Genomic DNA, 17,135 nt, shown 5'->3' with positions numbered 1-17,135 from the left:
TGTTTAGAAACGAACCAACAAATTTTTATTTTGTTGGATCCTAATTCGAACAGAGGAAGAGTTTAATTAATTAATTAATTAATTTCATTTCTCGAAGAAAGATCTAATGATTTAAAAAGATGTGCTTATTAATAACCTCAAAAATAGCCCCATTGTTTCCTTGACTTGAGTTGGTTGATATATTTTTTTTAATATCTGTATACGAGTTAATGTAAGTTTCAATGATAATGTACATGAGTGTACCATTCCTTATTAAATTGTAAAGTGATTCAGGATAAAATAGTGCTTGGTGATGATATGTTGGGTTTCTCCTAATCTTCTTTAAGAACATTACATTAGCGATTTGCCGCGTTCTGATGGCTGTTCCTTCTTTTGATTAGCCAAGAAACCAGTCTATATTTCTACAGGAATGTTTATCAATGTTTGGGTTTAAATTCCTTTTAATCGAAGGTGTAAAATGTATTAAAGACGCAATCTGTTGACAAAAGTACGCAATTTAGCTGGGAATTTTGAAAGCAATGCCCAGATGGAACTGCCAAATGAAAACATTGCCACTGCATTTCCCCAAGACAACGTGTTATACATGTTTTATGTGGATACTACAGTGAGAAATGACAAGGTCGTAGGGACTTTTTAATGTTTACATTCACATTTTGCCATACTGAGCATAAGGCTCAGTTGATGTTTTTGCAAACATTGTCTTTGGTTTTAAAATTAATGATCAAATCAACGCCAAAGGGAAACCCTTGGACAGTCCACCGAGATAAATGATCATTTTTCCCAATCTTTCCAAATAAGACAAATTTGTTAATTTTTAGTTAGAAGAAATTACATATAAATATAAATAGATCTATTTCGCTATAAGACTGCAATAAAGTTATAATTCAGTTTTAGGTCAAAAGAAACACTTATATGTGTGGAGCAGGTAAGGAAAATAAATTATCAGACAGAGATTCGAACACTGGACCCTCCCACCCATAGACGGACCCCCTACCAGTTGAGCAACTTGGTCGCTCACGAACGACCCATTCCAGTTCCGATTCGATCCTCCTCCTTCAAGTCTTCGCCCCCGCAAACAACACTATTAACAACAGAGGTCCGGGTATCCCCTTGTCAAGCGTTGACTCAATGCTTAAAACAAGGGTTGGTCACAGGCACCAATGTACCAGGAAACGAAAAATACACAAACGGTACAGGGTTCGAGTCCGGAAACTCTAGACAGATGCCCTATCAATTGAGCTACCTGGTCGCCGTTGAACGACCAAATCCAGGTTCTCTACATAAACAGTAAATATTTCAAAATAAGACGAGACTTCCTAATTTCTTTTCCTGTTTATAGTTCAATGTCAGCGTATAGAAACAGTTACTGTTATAACTTACTGAAACGCTTCTGAAGTTTTGGTTTGTTGTGGACAAAGGTACAACTGGCGTTATCAAATCTGATGATGTCTCTGTTGCAGTCAGTAACGTATCGCCTTGCTCTACTCCGAACGCAAAGAATCCAGCAGACGTGGCTAGAAAAAAATAAAACAAAAGAGTTGTACATCTAGCTTATAGTTCTAAAATAACCACATAGTGATGTAGGCATTAAAATATCACCCCGTAGTAGTTGACACACATCAATATCACCCTGTGAAGATGGGGGAATTAAAATATCACCTCGTAGTAGTTGACACACATCAATATCACCCTGTGATGATGGGGACATTACAATATCACCCCGTAGTAGCTGACACACATCAATATCACCCTGTGATGATGGGGACATCACAATATCACCCCGTAGTAGCTGACACACATCAATATCACCCTGTGGAGATGGGAGAATTAAAACATCACCTCGTAGTAGTTGATACACATCAATATCACTCTGTGATGATGAGGACATTAAAATATCACCTCGTAGTAGTTGACACACATCAATATCACCCTGTGGGGATGATTACATTAAAGTATCACCCTTAGTAGTTGACACACATCAAAATATCACCCTGTGGAGATGGGGACATTACAATATCACCCCGTAGTAGTTGAGACACAACAATATCACCCTGTGGGGATGATTACATTAAAGCATCACCCTTAGTAGTTGACACACATCAAAATATCACCCTGTGGAGATGGGGACATTACAATATCACCCCGTAGTAGTTGAGACACAACAATATCACCCTGTGGGGATGATTACATTAAAGTATCACCCTTAGTAGTTGACACACATCAAAACATCACCCTGTGGAGATGGGGACATTACAATATCCCCCCGTAGTAGTTGAGACACATCAATATCACCCTGGGGGGATGATTAAATTAAAGTATCCCCCGTAGTAGTTGACACACATCAATATCCCCCTGTGGAGAGTGGGACATTAAAATATCACCTCGTAGAAGTTGACACACATTAATATCACCCTGTGGGGATGATGACATTAAAGTATCACCCGTAGTAGTTGACACACATCAATATCCCCCTGTGGGGATGATTACATTAAAGTATCACCCGTAGTAGTTGACACACATCAATATCACCCTGTGGAGAGTGGGACATTAAAATATCACCTCGTAGTAGTTGACACACATTAATATCACCCTGTGGGGATGATTACATTAAAGTATCACCCGTAGTAGTTGACACACATCAATATCACCCTGTGGAGATGGGGACATTAAAATATCACCTCGTAGTAGTTGACACACATTAATATCATCCTGTGGGGATGATTACATTAAAGTACCACCCGTAGTAGTTGACACACATCAATATCACCCTGTGGAGATGGGGACATTACAATATCACCCCGTAGTAGTTGAGACACATCAATATCACCCTGTGGGGATGATTACATTAAAGTATCACCCGTAGTAGTTGACACACATCAATATCACCCTGTTGGTGATGGGGGAATTAAAATATCACCTCGTAGTAGTTGACACACATCAATATCAACCTGTGATGATGGGGACATTAAAGTATCACCTCGTAGTAGTTGACACACATCAATATCACCCTGTGGGGGATGAGGACATTAAAATATCACCCCGTAGTAGTGGTTAAGACAAAGAGGTTCCCCAACGGGTGATGGTTGGCTATCAAGTTAATCGAACTCGAAATAGTTCATTTTCAAATTGTTTTAAACCTGAGTGTCTTTTTACAATTTGAAAACTAACTGATGAGAGTTAGATAAAAATGATGAGTGGCCGTTACGAGATCCGCGCTATCGTGAGGAGGCAAATACACCAACTTACCGCCTCCAGTAAATGTGCATACATTATACACGTCCTGAAATGATCTTAGTTATTTATAGTCCGCTGAACTTAATATAGCTAAAATCAGACTTCTACGCCACAAACAGTTTATCCTTGTTCCCGCCATCATGGTTGCCCATGGACTAAATTCCTGAATTGGAAGAGAACAGTAAAGACTGATACACTGGCTTTCTCTTCCCAAAATAACCTATTTATTTATTTATTTATTTATTAAAAAAATATTCATTTCATGCATTTATGTATTCCCCTCAGATCCTGTTATTGGCTTTTTGCGAAAGCCGGTTAATACCACCGATAGAACAAAAAAAAACCACGATAATCTCGTAACTACGAGTTGTCTCGTTATTACGAGTCAGATTACCCCGTGAGTTTAGCCGTGAACAAATATCAATAATTGTAAAACTAAAATCGATAGAAACATTTCTGTCGTTGCAATAAGATATTTGAAGTCGTAATAACGAAACAGCTTTACTCGTAATAACGGGACAGCTTAATTCATAATAATGAAATGGTTTATGTTTTACTGGGAGTACTAGAACGTTTTTGTACCTTTAAGTTTTCATGTTTTAGTATTTCTTTCATATTTTCATTTGTAAGATTGTTTCTAGAAATCTTTAAGAAATTGGACAATTTATCATATATTTCTTACTGATGACGTCATTAGCCCAGTATAGGATATGCTCTTTACTTATATTTCATATTTTTGACCAATCGAATGGTTTGTCTGGTAATGAAACACTTGATTGTTCTGCCTTGTATGTATTGAAAAGATATTGGGGCTATCCTTCGTCTCTTTATGAATACCAGTGATATTTTACGAGGGTTGAATATTTTGTTATATGCCACAGGAGAGGAATATGAAATATATCCAATACACTGCTAGTAATGAAAAGAATATCTGTGTAGTTTTTGTTTTTAAACGTCCGAGAACAGAGTCCATTTCAAGGCAAATAATACTGACACAAGGGGTGCTTATTGCGACGTCAAACTAACTAAACGTCAAAGTAATCGTGACTTCAGAATTGGCAATGCCATATGTTATTTTTCAAACTAAGCCCGGCTCTTTAATTGGGCTATAACAAAGTGTTAATTATTCCAATAGAAAACTTTTTTTTGTCATTTTACCGTAAACCCCGCATACATAAAAAAATAATATAATCATTTAAAGATTCTATTACTTAAACATACACATACCTGCAGGGGTGGTAGATTCTGTAGGAGTAGTAGTAGTGGTAACATAACTGGTAGTGGTAGACTCTGCAGGAGTAGTAATGGTAACAGGAGTGGTAGTGGTAGACTCTGTAGGAGTAGTAGTGGTAACAGGAGTGGTAGTGGTAGACTCTGTAGGAGTAGTAGTGGTAACAGTAGTGGTAGACTCTGTAGGAGTAGTAGTGGTAGCAAAACTGGTAGTGGTAGACTCTGTAGGAGTAGAAGTGATAACAGGACTGGCAGTGGTAGAATCTGTAGGACTAGAAGTGGTTGTAGGACCAGTTGTCGTTGATTCTGTAGGACCAGCAGTAGTTATTGGACCCGTGGTCGTGGATTCTGTAGGACCAGCAGTTGTGGTTTGACTAGTAGTCGTTGATTCTGTAGGACCAGCAGTGGTTGTAGGACCAGTTGTCGTTGATTCTGTCGGACCAGCCGTGGTTGTAGGACCAGTTGTCGTGGATTCTGTAAGACCAACAGTGGTTGTAGGACCAGTTGTCGTGGATTCTGTTGGGCCAGCAGTGGTTGTAGGACCAGTTGTCTTGGATTCTGTTGGGCCAACAGTGGTAGTAGAACCAGTTGTCGTGGATTCTGTAGGACCAACAGTGGTTGTAGGACCAGTTGTCGGGGATTCTGTAAGACCAACAGTGGTTGTAGGACCATTTGTCGTGGATTCTGTTGGGCCAGAAGTGGTTGTAGGACCAGTTGTCGGGGATTCTGTAGGACCAGCGGTGGTTGTTAGACCAGTTGTCGTGGATTCTGTTGGGCCAGAAGTGGTTGAAGGACCAGTTGTCGTGGATTCTGTAGGACCAGCAGTTGTCGTTTGACTAGTAGTCGTTGATTCTGTAGGACCAGCGGTAGTTATTGGACCTGTGGTCGTGGATTCTGTAGGACCAGCAGTTGTGGTTTGACTAATAGTCGTTGATTCTGTAGGACCAGCAGTGGTTGTAGGAACAGTTGTCGTTGATTCTGTAGGACCAGCGGTGGTTGTAAGACCAGTTGTTGTTGATTCTGTAAGACCAACAGTGGTTGTAGGACCAGTTGTCGTGGATTCTGTTGGACCAGCAGTGGTTGCAGGACCAGTTGTCATGGATTCTGTAGGACCAGCAGTGGTTGCAGGACCAGTTGTTGTGGATTCTGTTGGGCCAGAAGTGGTTGAAGGACCAGTTGTCGTGGATTCTGTAGGACCAGCAGTGGTTGCAGGACCAGTTGTTGTGGATTCTGTAGGACCAGCAGTTGTGGTTTGACTAGTAGTCGTTGATTCTGTAGGACCAGCAGTGGTTGTAGGACCAGTTGTCGTTGATTCTGTCGGACCAGCCGTGCTTGTAGGACCAGTTGTCGTGGATTCTGTAAGACCAACAGTGGTTGTAGTACCAGTTGTCGTGGATTCTGTTGGGCCAGCAGTGGTTGTAGGACCAGTTGTCTTGGATTCTGTTGGGCCAACAGTGGTAGTAGAACCAGTTGTCGTGGATTCTGTAGGACCAACAGTGGTTGTAGGACCAGTTGTCGGGGATTCTGTAAGACCAACAGTGGTTGTAGGACCATTTGTCGTGGATTCTGTTGGGCCAGAAGTGGTTGTAGGACCAGTTGTCGTTGATTCTGTAGGACCAGCGGTGGTTGTAGGACCAGTTGTCGTGGATTCTGTTGGGCCAAAAGTGGTTGTAGGACCAGTTGTCGTGGATTCTGTAGGACCAGCAGTTGTCGTTTGACTAGTAGTCGTTGATTCTGTAGGACCAGCAGTAGTTATTGGACCTGTGGTCGTGGATTCTGTAGGACCAGCAGTTGTGGTTTGACTAATAGTCGTTGATTCTGTAGGACCAGCAGTGGTTGTAGGACCAGTTGTCGTTGATTCTGTAGGACCAGCGGTGGTTGTAAGACCAGTTGTTGTTGATTCTGTAAGACCAACAGTGGTTGTAGGACCAGTTGTCGTGGATTTTGTTGGACCAGCAGTGGTTGTAGGACCAGTTGTCGTGGATTCTGTAGGACCAGCAGTGGTTGCAGGACCAGTTGTCGTGGATTCTGTAGGACCAGCAGTGGTTGTAGGACCAGTTGTCGTGGATTCTGTAGGACCAGCGGTGGTTGCAGGACCAGTTGTCGTGGATTCTGTAACACCAACAGTGGTTGTAGGACCAGTTGTCGTGGATTCTGTAGGACCAGCAGTTTTCGTTTGACTAGAAGTCGTTGATTCTGTAGGACCAGCAGTGGTTGTAGGACCAGTTGTTGATTCTGTAGGACCAGCGGTGGGTGTTGGACCAGTTGTCGTGGATTCTGTTGGGCCAGAAGTGGTCCTACAACCACTTCTGGCCCAACAGAATCCACGACAAATGGTCCTACAACCACTGTTGGTCTTACAGAATCCACAACAACTGGTCCTACAACCACTGTTGGTGTTACAGAATCCACGACAACTGGTCCTGCAACCCCTGCTGGTCCTACAGAATCCACGTCAACTGGTCCTACAACCACTGTTGGCCCAACAGAATCCACGACAACTGGACCTACAACCACTGCTGGTCTGACAGAGGTCACGACAACTGGTCCTACAACCACCGCTGGCCCAACAGAATCCACGACAACTAGTGCAATAACCACTGTTGGTCCAACAGAATCCACGACAACTGGTCCTACACCCACGGCTGGTCCGACAGAATCAACGACAGCTGGTCCTACAATCACTGCTGGTCCTACAGAATCAACTACTACTAGTCAAACCACAACTGCTGGCCCAACAGAATCCACGACAACTGGACCTACAACCACTGCTGGTCTGACAGAGGTCACGACAACTGGTCCTACAACCACCGCTGGCCCAACAGAATCCACGACAACTGGACCTACAACCACTGCTGGTCTGACAGAGGTCACGACAACTGGTCCTACAACCACCGCTGGCCCAACAGAATCCACGACAACTGGTGCTACAACCACTGCTGGTCTGACAGAGTTCACGAAATCTCAGAATCAACGACAACTGGTACTACAACCACCGCTGGTCCTACAGAATCTACGACAACTGGTACTACAACCACCGCTGGTCCTACAGAATCACCGACAACTGGTCCTACAACCACTGCTGGCCCAACAGAATCCCCGACAACTGGTCCGACAACCACTGCTGGCCCAACAGAATCCACAACAACTGGTCCTACAACCACTGTTGGTCTTACAGAATCCACAACAACTGGTCCTACAACCACTGTTGGTGTTACAGAATCCACGACAACAGTGGTTGTAGTACCAGTTGTCGTGGATTCTGTTGGGCCAACAGTGGTTGTAGGACCAGTTGACGTGGATTCTGTAGGACCAGCAGGGGTTGCAGGACCAGTTGTCGTGGATTCTGTTGGTCCAGCAGTTGTGGTTTGACTAGTAGTCGTTGGTTCTGTAGGACCAGCAAGACCAGTTGTCGTGGATTCTGTAGGACCAACAGTGGTTGCAGGACCAGTTGTCGTGGATTCTGTAACACCAACAGTGTTGTCGTGGATTCTGTTGGGCCAGCAATTGTGGTTTGACTAGTAGTCGTTGATTCTGTAGGCCCAGCAGTGATTGTAGGACCAGTTGTCGTTGATTCTGCCGGCCCAGCCGTGGTTGTAGGACCAGTTGTCGTGGAATCTGTTGGGCCAGCAGTTGTGGTTTGACTAGTTGTCGTTGATTCTGTAGGACCAGCGGTGGTTGTAGGACCAGTTGTCGTGAACTCTGTCAGACCAGCAGTGGTTGTAGGACCAGTTGTCGTGGATTCTGTTGGGCCAGCAGTTGTGGTTTGACTAGTAGTCGTTGATTCTGTAGGACCAGCAGTGATTGTAGGACCAGTTGTCGTTGATTCTGTCGGACCAGCCGTGGTGGTAGGACCAGTTGTCGTGGATTCTGTTGGACCAACAGTGGTTGTAGGGCCAGTTGTCGTGGATTCTGTTGGGCGAACAGTGGTTGTAGGACCAGTTGACGTGGATTCTGTAGGACCAGCAGTGGTTGCAAGACCAGTTGTCGTGGATTCTGTAGGACCAGCGGTGGTTGTAGGACCAGTTGTCGTGGATTCTGTTGGACCAACAGTGGTTGTAGGACCAGTTGTCGGGAACTCTGTAAGACCAGCAGTGGTTGTAGGACCAGTTGTCGTGGATTCTGTTGGGCCAGCAGATGTGGTTTGACTAGAAGTCGTTGATTCTGTAGGACCAACAGTGGTTGTAGGACCAGTTGTCGTGGATTTTGTTGGACCAGCAGTGGTTGTAGGACCAGTTGTCGTTGATTCTGTAGAACCAGCGGTGGTTGTAAGACCAGTTGTTGTTGATTCTGTAAGACCAACAGTGGTGGTAAGACCAATTGTCGTGGATTTTGTTGGACCAGCAGTGGTTGTAGGACCATTTGTCGTGGATTCTGTAGGACCAGCGGTGGTCCATTTGTCGTGGATTCTGTTGGGCCAGAAGTGGTTGTAGGACCAGTTGTTGATTCTGTAGGACCAGCGGTGGTTGTAGTACCAGTTGTCGTTGATTCTGTAGGACCAGCGGTGATTGTAGGACCAGTTGTCGTAGATTCTGTAGGACCAACAGTGGTTGTAGGACCCGTTGTCGGGGATTCTGTAAGACCAACAGTGGTTGTAGGACCCGTTGTCGGGGATTCTGTAAGACCAACAGTGGTTGTAGGACCCGTTGTCGGGGATTCTGTAAGACCAACAGTGGTTGTAGGACCAGTTGGCGTGGATTCTGTAGGACCAGCAGTGGTTGCAGGGCCAGTTGTCGTGGATTCTGTAGGACCAGCGGTGGTCCATTTGTCGTGGATTCTGTTGGGCCAGAAGTGGTTGTAGGACCAGTTGTTGATTCTGTAGGACCAGCGGTGGTTGTTGGACCAGTTGTCGTGGATTCTGTAGGACCATCAGTGGTTGCAGGACCAGTTGTCGTGGATTCTGTAAGACCAGCAGTGGTTGTAGGACCAGTTGTCGTTGATTCTGTAGGGCCAGCGGTGATTGTAGGACCAGTTGTCGTAGATTCTGTAGGACCAACAGTGGTTGTAGGACCCGTTGTCGGGGATTCTGTAAGACCAACAGTGGTTGTAGGACCCGTTGTCGGGGATTCTGTAAGACCAACAGTGGTTGTAGGACCATTTGTCGTGGATTCTGTAGGACCAGCGGTGGTTGTAGGACCAGTTGTCGTGGATTCTGTAACACCAACAGTGGTTGTAGGACCAGTTGTCGTGGATTCTCTAGGAACAAAAGTTGTCGTTTGACTAGTAGTCGTTGATTCTGTAGGACCAGCAGTGGTTGTAGGACCAGTTGTCGTTGATTCTGTAGGACCAGCGGTGGTTGTAGGACCAGTTGTTGTGGATTCTGTGAGACCAACAGTGGTTGTAGGACCAGTTGTCGTGGATTCTGTAGGACCAGCGGTGGTTGTAGGACTAGTTGTTGTGGATTCTGCAAGACCAACAGTGGTTGTAGGACCAGTTGTCGTGGATTCTGTTTGGCCAGCAGTGGTTGTAGGACCAGTGATTGTTGTTAGACCGGTGGTCGTTGATTCTGTAGGACCAGCAGTGGTTGCAGGACCAGTTGTCGTGGATTCTGTAGGGCCAACAGTGGTTGTAGGACCAGTTGGCGTGGATTCTGTTGGGCCAGCAGTGGATGTAGGACCAGTTGTCGTGGATTCTGTAAGGCCAGCAGTGGTTGTAGGACCAGTAGTTGTTGTTAGACGGGTGGTCGTTGATTCTGTAGGACCAGCAGTGGTTGTAGGACCAGTTGTCGTTGATTCTGTAGGACCAGCGGTGGTTGTAGGACCAGTTGTCGTGAACTCTGTAAGACCAGCAGTGGTTGTAGGACCAGTTGTTGTGGATTCTGTTGGGCCAGCAGTGGTTGTAGGACCAGTTGTCGTGGATTCTGTTGGGCCAGCAGTGGTTGTAGGACCAGTAATTGTTGTTAGACCGGTGGTCGTTGATTCTGTAGGACCAGCAGTGGTTGCAGGACTAGTTGTCGTGGATTCTGTAGGACCTGCGGTGGTTGTAGTACCAGTTGTCGTTGATTCTGTAGGACCAGCGGTGATTGTAGGACCAGTTGTCGTAGATTCTGTAGGACCAACAGTGGTTGTAGGACCAGTTGTCGTGGATTCTGTAACACCAGCAGTGGTTGTAGGACCAGTTGTCGTGGATTCTGCTGGGCCAGCAGTGGTTGTCGGACCAGTTGTCGCGGATTCTGTTGGGCCAGCAGTGGTTGTAGGACCAGGAATTGTTGTTAGACCGGTGGTCGTTGATTCTGTTCTGTTGGGCCAGAAGTGGTTGTAGGACCAGTTGTCGTTGATTCTGTAGGACCAGCGGGGGTTGTAGGACCAGTTGTCGTGGATTCTGTTGGGCCAGCAGTGGTTGTAGGACCAGTAGTTGTTGTTAGACCGGTGGTCGTTGATTCTGTAGGACCAACAGTGGTTGTTGGACCAGTTGTCGTGGATTCTGTTGGGCCAGCAGTGGTTGTATGACCAGTTGTCGTGGATTCTGTTGGGCCAGCAGTGGTAGTAGAACCAATTGTCTTGGATTCTGTAGGACCAACAGTGGTTGTAGGACCAGTTGTCGTGGATTCTGTTGAGCCAGCAGTGGTTGATATACCAGTTGTCGTGGATTCTGTTGGGCCAGAAGTGGTTGTAGGACCAGTTGTCGTTGATTCTGTAGGACCAGCGGTGGTTGTTGGACCAGTTGTCGTGGATTTTGTAACACCAACAGTGGTTGTAGGACCAGTTGTCGTGGAATCTGTAGAACCAGCAGTTGTCGTTTGACTAGTAGTCGTTAATTCTGTAGGACCAGCAGTGGTTGTAGGACCAGTTGTCGTTGTTTCTGTAGGACCAGCGGTGGTTGTAGGACCAGTTGTTGTGGATTCTGTGAGACCAACAGTGGTTGTAGGACCAGTTGTCGTGGATTCTGTTGGGCCAGCAGTGGTAGTAGAACCAGTTGTCGTGGATTCCGTAAGACCAACAGTGGTTTTAGGACCAGTTGTCTTTGATTCTGTTGGACCAGCAGTGGTTGCAGGACCAGTTGTCGTGGATTCTGTAGGACCAGCGGTGGTTGTAGGACCAGTTGTCGTTGATTCCTTAGGACCAGCGGTGGTTGTAGGACCAGTTGTCGTAGATTCTGTAAGACCAACAGTGGTTGTAGGACCAGTTGTCGTGGATTCTGTTGGACCAGCAGTGGTTGAAGGACCAGTTGTCGTGGATTCTGTTGGGCCAGCAGTGGTTGATAGACCAGTTGTCGTGGATTCTGTTGGGCCAGAAGTGGTTGTAGGACCAGTTGTCGTGGATTCTGTTGGACCAGCAGTGGTAGTAGAACCAGTTGTCGTGGATTCCGTAAGACCAACAGTGGTTGTAGGACCAGTTGTCTTTGAATCTGTTGGACCAGCAGTGGTTGCAGGACCAGTTGTCGTGGATTCTGTAGGACCAGCGGTGGTTGTAGGACCAGTTGTCGTTGATTCTGTAGGACCAGCGGTGGTTGTTGGACCAGTTGTCGTGGATTCTGTAACACCAACAGTGGTTGTAGGACCAGTTGTGGTGGATTCTGTAGAACCAGCAGTTGTCGTTTGACTAGTAGTCGTTAATTCTGTAGGACCAGCAGTGGTTGTAGGACCAGTTGTCGTTGATTCTGTAGGACCAGTGGTGGTTGTAGGACCAGTTGTCGTGGATTCTGTTGGACCAGCAGTGGTTATTGCACTAGTTGTCGTGGATTCTGTTGGGCCAGCAGTGGTTGTAGAACCAGTTGTCGTGGATTCTGTTAGGCCAGCAGTGGTTGTAGGACCAGTTGTCGTGGATTCTGTAGGACCAGCAGTGGTTGTAGGACCAATTGTTGTTGATTCTGTAAGAACAGCAGTGGTTTTAAAATAATGCTATCTTCAAGATTCATATGTAATTTGAAATTATTTAAGTTTTTTTTGTATGGACGTTTTCGCTTAAAACATTACGACGTTAAAAAAGAGATGCAAATTAACTAAATAATAAATAAATGAAGATAAAATAAAAAATAAAAAAATAAAAAATTGATAGATAAAACAAAACAAGCTGTACTACCTAATTAATTGAACATTTTTGAAAACTTAACAACTAATATATATGTTCTTAGATTTTTTTTATAAACACCACATGATTTATTTGCAAAAATTTGACGTATTCGCCGCAGCTTTATTACTGCTTATAACCTATAACAACAAAAAAGATGGACAGTTTGAATAAATACAGGTGAATTAAACGATACAACTGCGAAGTAGCAGAGTAAATGTACACCGACTATCTAAAAGTGGAAACGCCGAAAACAGCACGCCGTGAAAATGTTACATACTAAGCAACAACGTATGGTAAAACATAAAAGGTATTAAGACGTAAACAAAATTTGTGGAAGAAAGAAGAAAAATATTTCAATTAGCATTTATTTCCTATCATGATAGGAAAACTTGCATATTTTCCTCTTTAGTAATTTAAGGTTCGGATATATTTATGTCAATCAAAGGGTCTTTAAAAATTGCCAGTGCTACATTATTGTATTCCATGAACTTGTGGTCCCTGGTGGCCATGTACCTGTCGCTGAAATATCAATACGTGCGATAACAAACATAAGAGGGACATCAAACATCTTTATGACGACAACAGTCGCTAGAAAAATAGCATAATAACGTACAAGAGAATGTATGAGAACTAAACTAAACGATCACAATCATCAGTGGACAAAAATGTGACGATTTCTGAGCTTGAGCAATTACTTTGTAATTGAAATGTCATTACTTGTTGTTTGTAAAACTGTAGGAGTGGTGACACCGGCAGTAGTTGTTGATGAAACATCTGTAGTAGTGGCGACACCGGTAGTAATTGTTGTAGTTGGAACATTGGTTTTAGACGTGACAACGGCAGTAGTTGTGGTTGTTGGAACATCTGTAGTTGTAGTGACACCGGCAGTACTTGTTGTTGTTGGAACATCAGTAGTAGTAGTGACACCGGCCGTAGTAGTGGTCGTAGGAACGTCTGTAGTAGTAGTGACACCGGCAGTGATTGTTGTTGGAACATCTGTAGTAGTAGTGACACCGGTAGTACTTGTTGTTGTTGGAACATCATTAGTAGTGGTGACACCGGCAGTACTTGTTGTTGTTGGAACATCTGTAGTAGTAGTGACACCGGCAGTGATTGTTGTTGGAACATCTGTAGTAGTAGTGACACCGGTAGTACTTGTTGTTGTTGGAACATCAGTAGTAGTATTGACACCGGCAGTACTTGTTGTGATTGGAACATCTGTAGTAGTAGTAGTGACACCGGCATTACTTGTGGTTGTTGGAACATCAGTAGTAGTAGTGACACCGGCAGTACTTGTTGTTGTTGGAACATCAGTAGCAGTATTGACACCGGCAGTACTGGTTGTTGTTGGAACATCTGTAGTAGTAGTGACACCAACATTACGTGTGGTTGTTGGAACATCAGAAGTACTTGTGATACCGGCAGTACTTGTTGTTGTTGGAACATCAGTAGTAGTAGTGACACCGGCAGTACTTGTTGTTGTTGGAACATCAGTAGTAGTAGTGACACCGACCGTAGTTGTGGTTGTTGGAACATCAGTAGTAGTGGTGACACCAGCAGTACTTGTTGTTGTTGGAACATCTGTAGTAGTAATGACACCGGCAGTAGTTGTGGTTGTTGGAACATCTATAGTAGTGGTGACACCAGCAGTACTTGTTGTTGTTGGAACATCTGTAGTAGTAGTGACTCCGGCAGTAATTGTTGTTGTTGGAACATCTGTAGTAGAAGTGACTCCGGCAGTACTTGTTGTTGGAACATCAGTATTAGAAGTGACACCGGCAGTACTTGTTTTTGTTGGAACATCTGTAGTAGTAGTGACTCCGGCAGTAATTGTTGTTGTTGGCACATCTGTAGTAGAAGTGACTCCGGCAGTACTTGTTGTTGTTGGAACATCACTAGTAGTAGTAGTGACACCGGCAGTACTTGCACCGGCAGTACTTGTTGTTGTTGAAACATCATAAGTAGAGTAGTGACACCGGTAGTACTTGTTGTTTGAACATCAGTAGTAGTAGTAGTGACACCGATAGTACTTGTTGTTTGAACATCAGTAGTAGTAGTCGTGAAACTGTCCGTAGAAGTGGTCGTTGGTACATCTGTAGTAATAGTGACACCGGCAGTACTTGTGGTTGCTGGAACATCAGTAGTAGTAGTGACACCAACAGTATAGAAGTGACTCCGGCAGTACTTGTTGTTGGAACATCAGTATTAGAAGTGACCCCGGCAGTACTTGTTGTTGTTGGAACATCACTAGTAGTAGTAGTGACACCGGCAGTACTTGTGGTTGTTGGAACATCATTAGTAGTAGTGACACCGGCCGTAGTAGTGGTAGTAGGAACATCTGTAGTAGTAGTGACCCCGGCAGTACTTGTTGTTGTTGGAACATCTGGAGTAGTAGTGACACCGGCAGCACTTGATGTTGTTGGAACATCAGTAGTAGTAGTGACTCCGGCATTACTTGTGGTTGTTGGAACATCAGTAGTAGTAGTGACACCGGCCGTAGTAGTGGTAGTAGGAACATCTGTAGTAGTAGTGACACCGGCAGTACTTGTTGTTGTTGGAACATCTGTAGTAGTAGTGGTTGTTGGAACATCAGTAGTAGTAGTGACCCCGGCCGTAGTAGTGGTAGTAGGAACATCTCTAGTAGTAGTGACACCGGCAGTACTTGTTGTTGTTGGAACATCAGTAGTAGTAGTGACACCGGCAGTACTTGTTGTGGTTGGAACATCTGTAGCAGTAGTAGTGACACCTACAGTACTAGTAGTGACTCCGGCATTACTTGTGGTTGTTGGAACATCAGTAGTAGTAGTGACACCGGCAGTATTTGTTGTGGTTGGAACATCTGTAGCAGTAGTAGTGACACCGGCAGTACTTGCTGTTGTTGGAACATCTGTAGTAGTGGTGACACCAGCAGTACTTGTTGTTGTTGTTGGAACAGTAGTAGTAGTAGTGACACCGGCCGTAGTTGTGGTTGTTGGAACATCAGTAGTAGTAGTGACACCGGCAGTAGTTGTGGTTGTTGGAACATCTGTAGTAGTAGTGACACCGGCAGTAGTTGTGGTTGTTGGAACAGCTGTCGTACTGGTGACCCCAGCAGTACTTGTTGCTGTTGGAACATCTGTAGTAGTATTGACTCCGGCAGTACTTGTTGTTGGAACATCTGTAGTAGTAGTGACTCCGGCAGTACTTGTTGTTCGAACATCAGTATTAGAAGTGACACCGGCAGTACTCGTTGTTGTTGGAACATCAGTAGTAGTAGTGACACCGGCAGTACTTGTTGTTGTTGAAACATCGGTAGTAGTAGAAGTAGTAGTGACACCCGCTGTACTTGTCGTTGTTGAAACATCATTAGTAGTAGTAGTTGTGACACCCGCTGTACTCGTTGTTGGTGGAACATCAGTAGTAGTAGTGACACCGGCAGTACTTGTTGTTGATGAAACATCATAAGTAGTAGTAATAGTGACACCAGCAGTACTTGTGGTTGTTGGAACATCAGTAGTAGTAGTGAGACCGGCAGTACTTGCTGTTGTTGGAACATCAGTAGTAGTAGTGACACCGGCAGTACTTGTTGTGGTTGGAACATCCGTAGTAGTAGTAGTGACACCGGCAGTACTTGTTGTTGGAACATCTGTAGTAGTATTGACTCCGGCAGTACTTGTTGTTGGAACATCTGTAATAGTAGTGACTCCAGCAGTACTTGTTGTTGTTGGAACATCAGTATTAGAAGTGACACCGGCAGTACTTGTGGTTGATGGAACAGCAGTAGTAGTAGTGACACCGGCGGTACTTGTTGTTGTTGAAACATCGGTAGTAGTAGAAGTAGTAGTGACACCCGCTGTACTTGTGGTTGTTGAAACATCATTAGTAGTAGTAGTTGTGACACCCGCTGTACTCGATGTTGTTGGAACATCAGTAGTAGTAGTGACACCGGCAGTACTTGTTGTTGTTGAAACATCATAAGTAGTAGTAATAGTGACACCGGCAGTACTTGTGGTTGTTGGAACAGCAGTAGTAGTAGTGACACCGGCAGTACTTGTTGTTGTTGGAACATCAGTAGTAGTAGTGACAAAGGCAGTACTTGTTGTGGTCGGAACATCAGTAGTAGTAGTAGTGACACCGGCAGTACTTGATGTTGTTGGAACATCAGTAGTAGTAGTGACACCGGTAGTACTTGTTGTTGTTGGAACATCTATAGTAGTAGTGACACCGGCCGTAGTTGTTGTTGTTTGAACATCTGTAGTAGTAGTGACACCGGCAGTACTTGTTGTTGTTGGAACATCTGTAGTAGTAGTGACACCGGCAGTACTTGTTGTGGTCGGAACATCAGTAGTAGTTGTAGTGACACCGGCAGTACTTGTTGTTGTTGGAACATCTATTGTAGTAGTAGTGACACCGGTAGTACTTGTTGTTGTTGGAACATCTGTAGTAGTAGTGACACCAACAGTACTTGTTGTTGGTGGAACATCTGTAGTAGTAGTGACACCGGCAGTCCTTGTTGTTGTTGGAACATTTGTAGTAGCAGTGATCCCGGCAGTACTTGTTGTTGTTAGAACATCAGTAGTTGTAGTGACACCAACAGTACTTGTTGTTGTTGGAACAACTGTAGTAGAAGTGACACCGGCAGTCCTTGTTGTTGTTGGAACATCTGTAGTAGCAGTGATC

The 17,135-nt window shown here is 44.6% G+C and overlaps 1 protein-coding gene across 1 annotated transcript in view; it reads right to left on the bottom strand.

Moving 5' to 3' along the window:
- The window catches only part of LOC110450296, a gene marked incomplete at its 5' end in the record, with an annotated part of 55,554 nt that overhangs the window by 35,907 nt on the left and 2,512 nt on the right, over positions 1-17,135 (bottom strand). Inside the window, 11 exons of the mRNA XM_021497752.1 lie at positions 1,381-1,514; positions 4,462-6,687; positions 7,712-7,927; positions 8,026-9,868; positions 10,026-10,552; positions 10,711-12,273; positions 13,194-13,413; positions 13,726-14,460; positions 14,704-15,201; positions 15,428-16,043; positions 16,371-16,769. Of these exons, the coding sequence (XP_021353427.1) occupies positions 1,381-1,514; positions 4,462-6,687; positions 7,712-7,927; positions 8,026-9,868; positions 10,026-10,552; positions 10,711-12,273; positions 13,194-13,413; positions 13,726-14,460; positions 14,704-15,201; positions 15,428-16,043; positions 16,371-16,769 (8,977 nt within the window). The remainder of the gene's footprint in view (positions 1-1,380; positions 1,515-4,461; positions 6,688-7,711; positions 7,928-8,025; positions 9,869-10,025; positions 10,553-10,710; positions 12,274-13,193; positions 13,414-13,725; positions 14,461-14,703; positions 15,202-15,427; positions 16,044-16,370; positions 16,770-17,135) is intronic.

This window comes from Mizuhopecten yessoensis, unplaced genomic scaffold (assembly GCF_002113885.1).
Source record: "Mizuhopecten yessoensis strain PY_sf001 unplaced genomic scaffold, ASM211388v2 scaffold5145, whole genome shotgun sequence".
NCBI classification, from domain to species: Eukaryota; Metazoa; Mollusca; class Bivalvia; order Pectinida; family Pectinidae; genus Mizuhopecten; species Mizuhopecten yessoensis.
The sequence above is the reverse complement of the archived record's forward strand: the minus strand, read 5'-3'. Positions and strand labels throughout refer to the sequence as shown.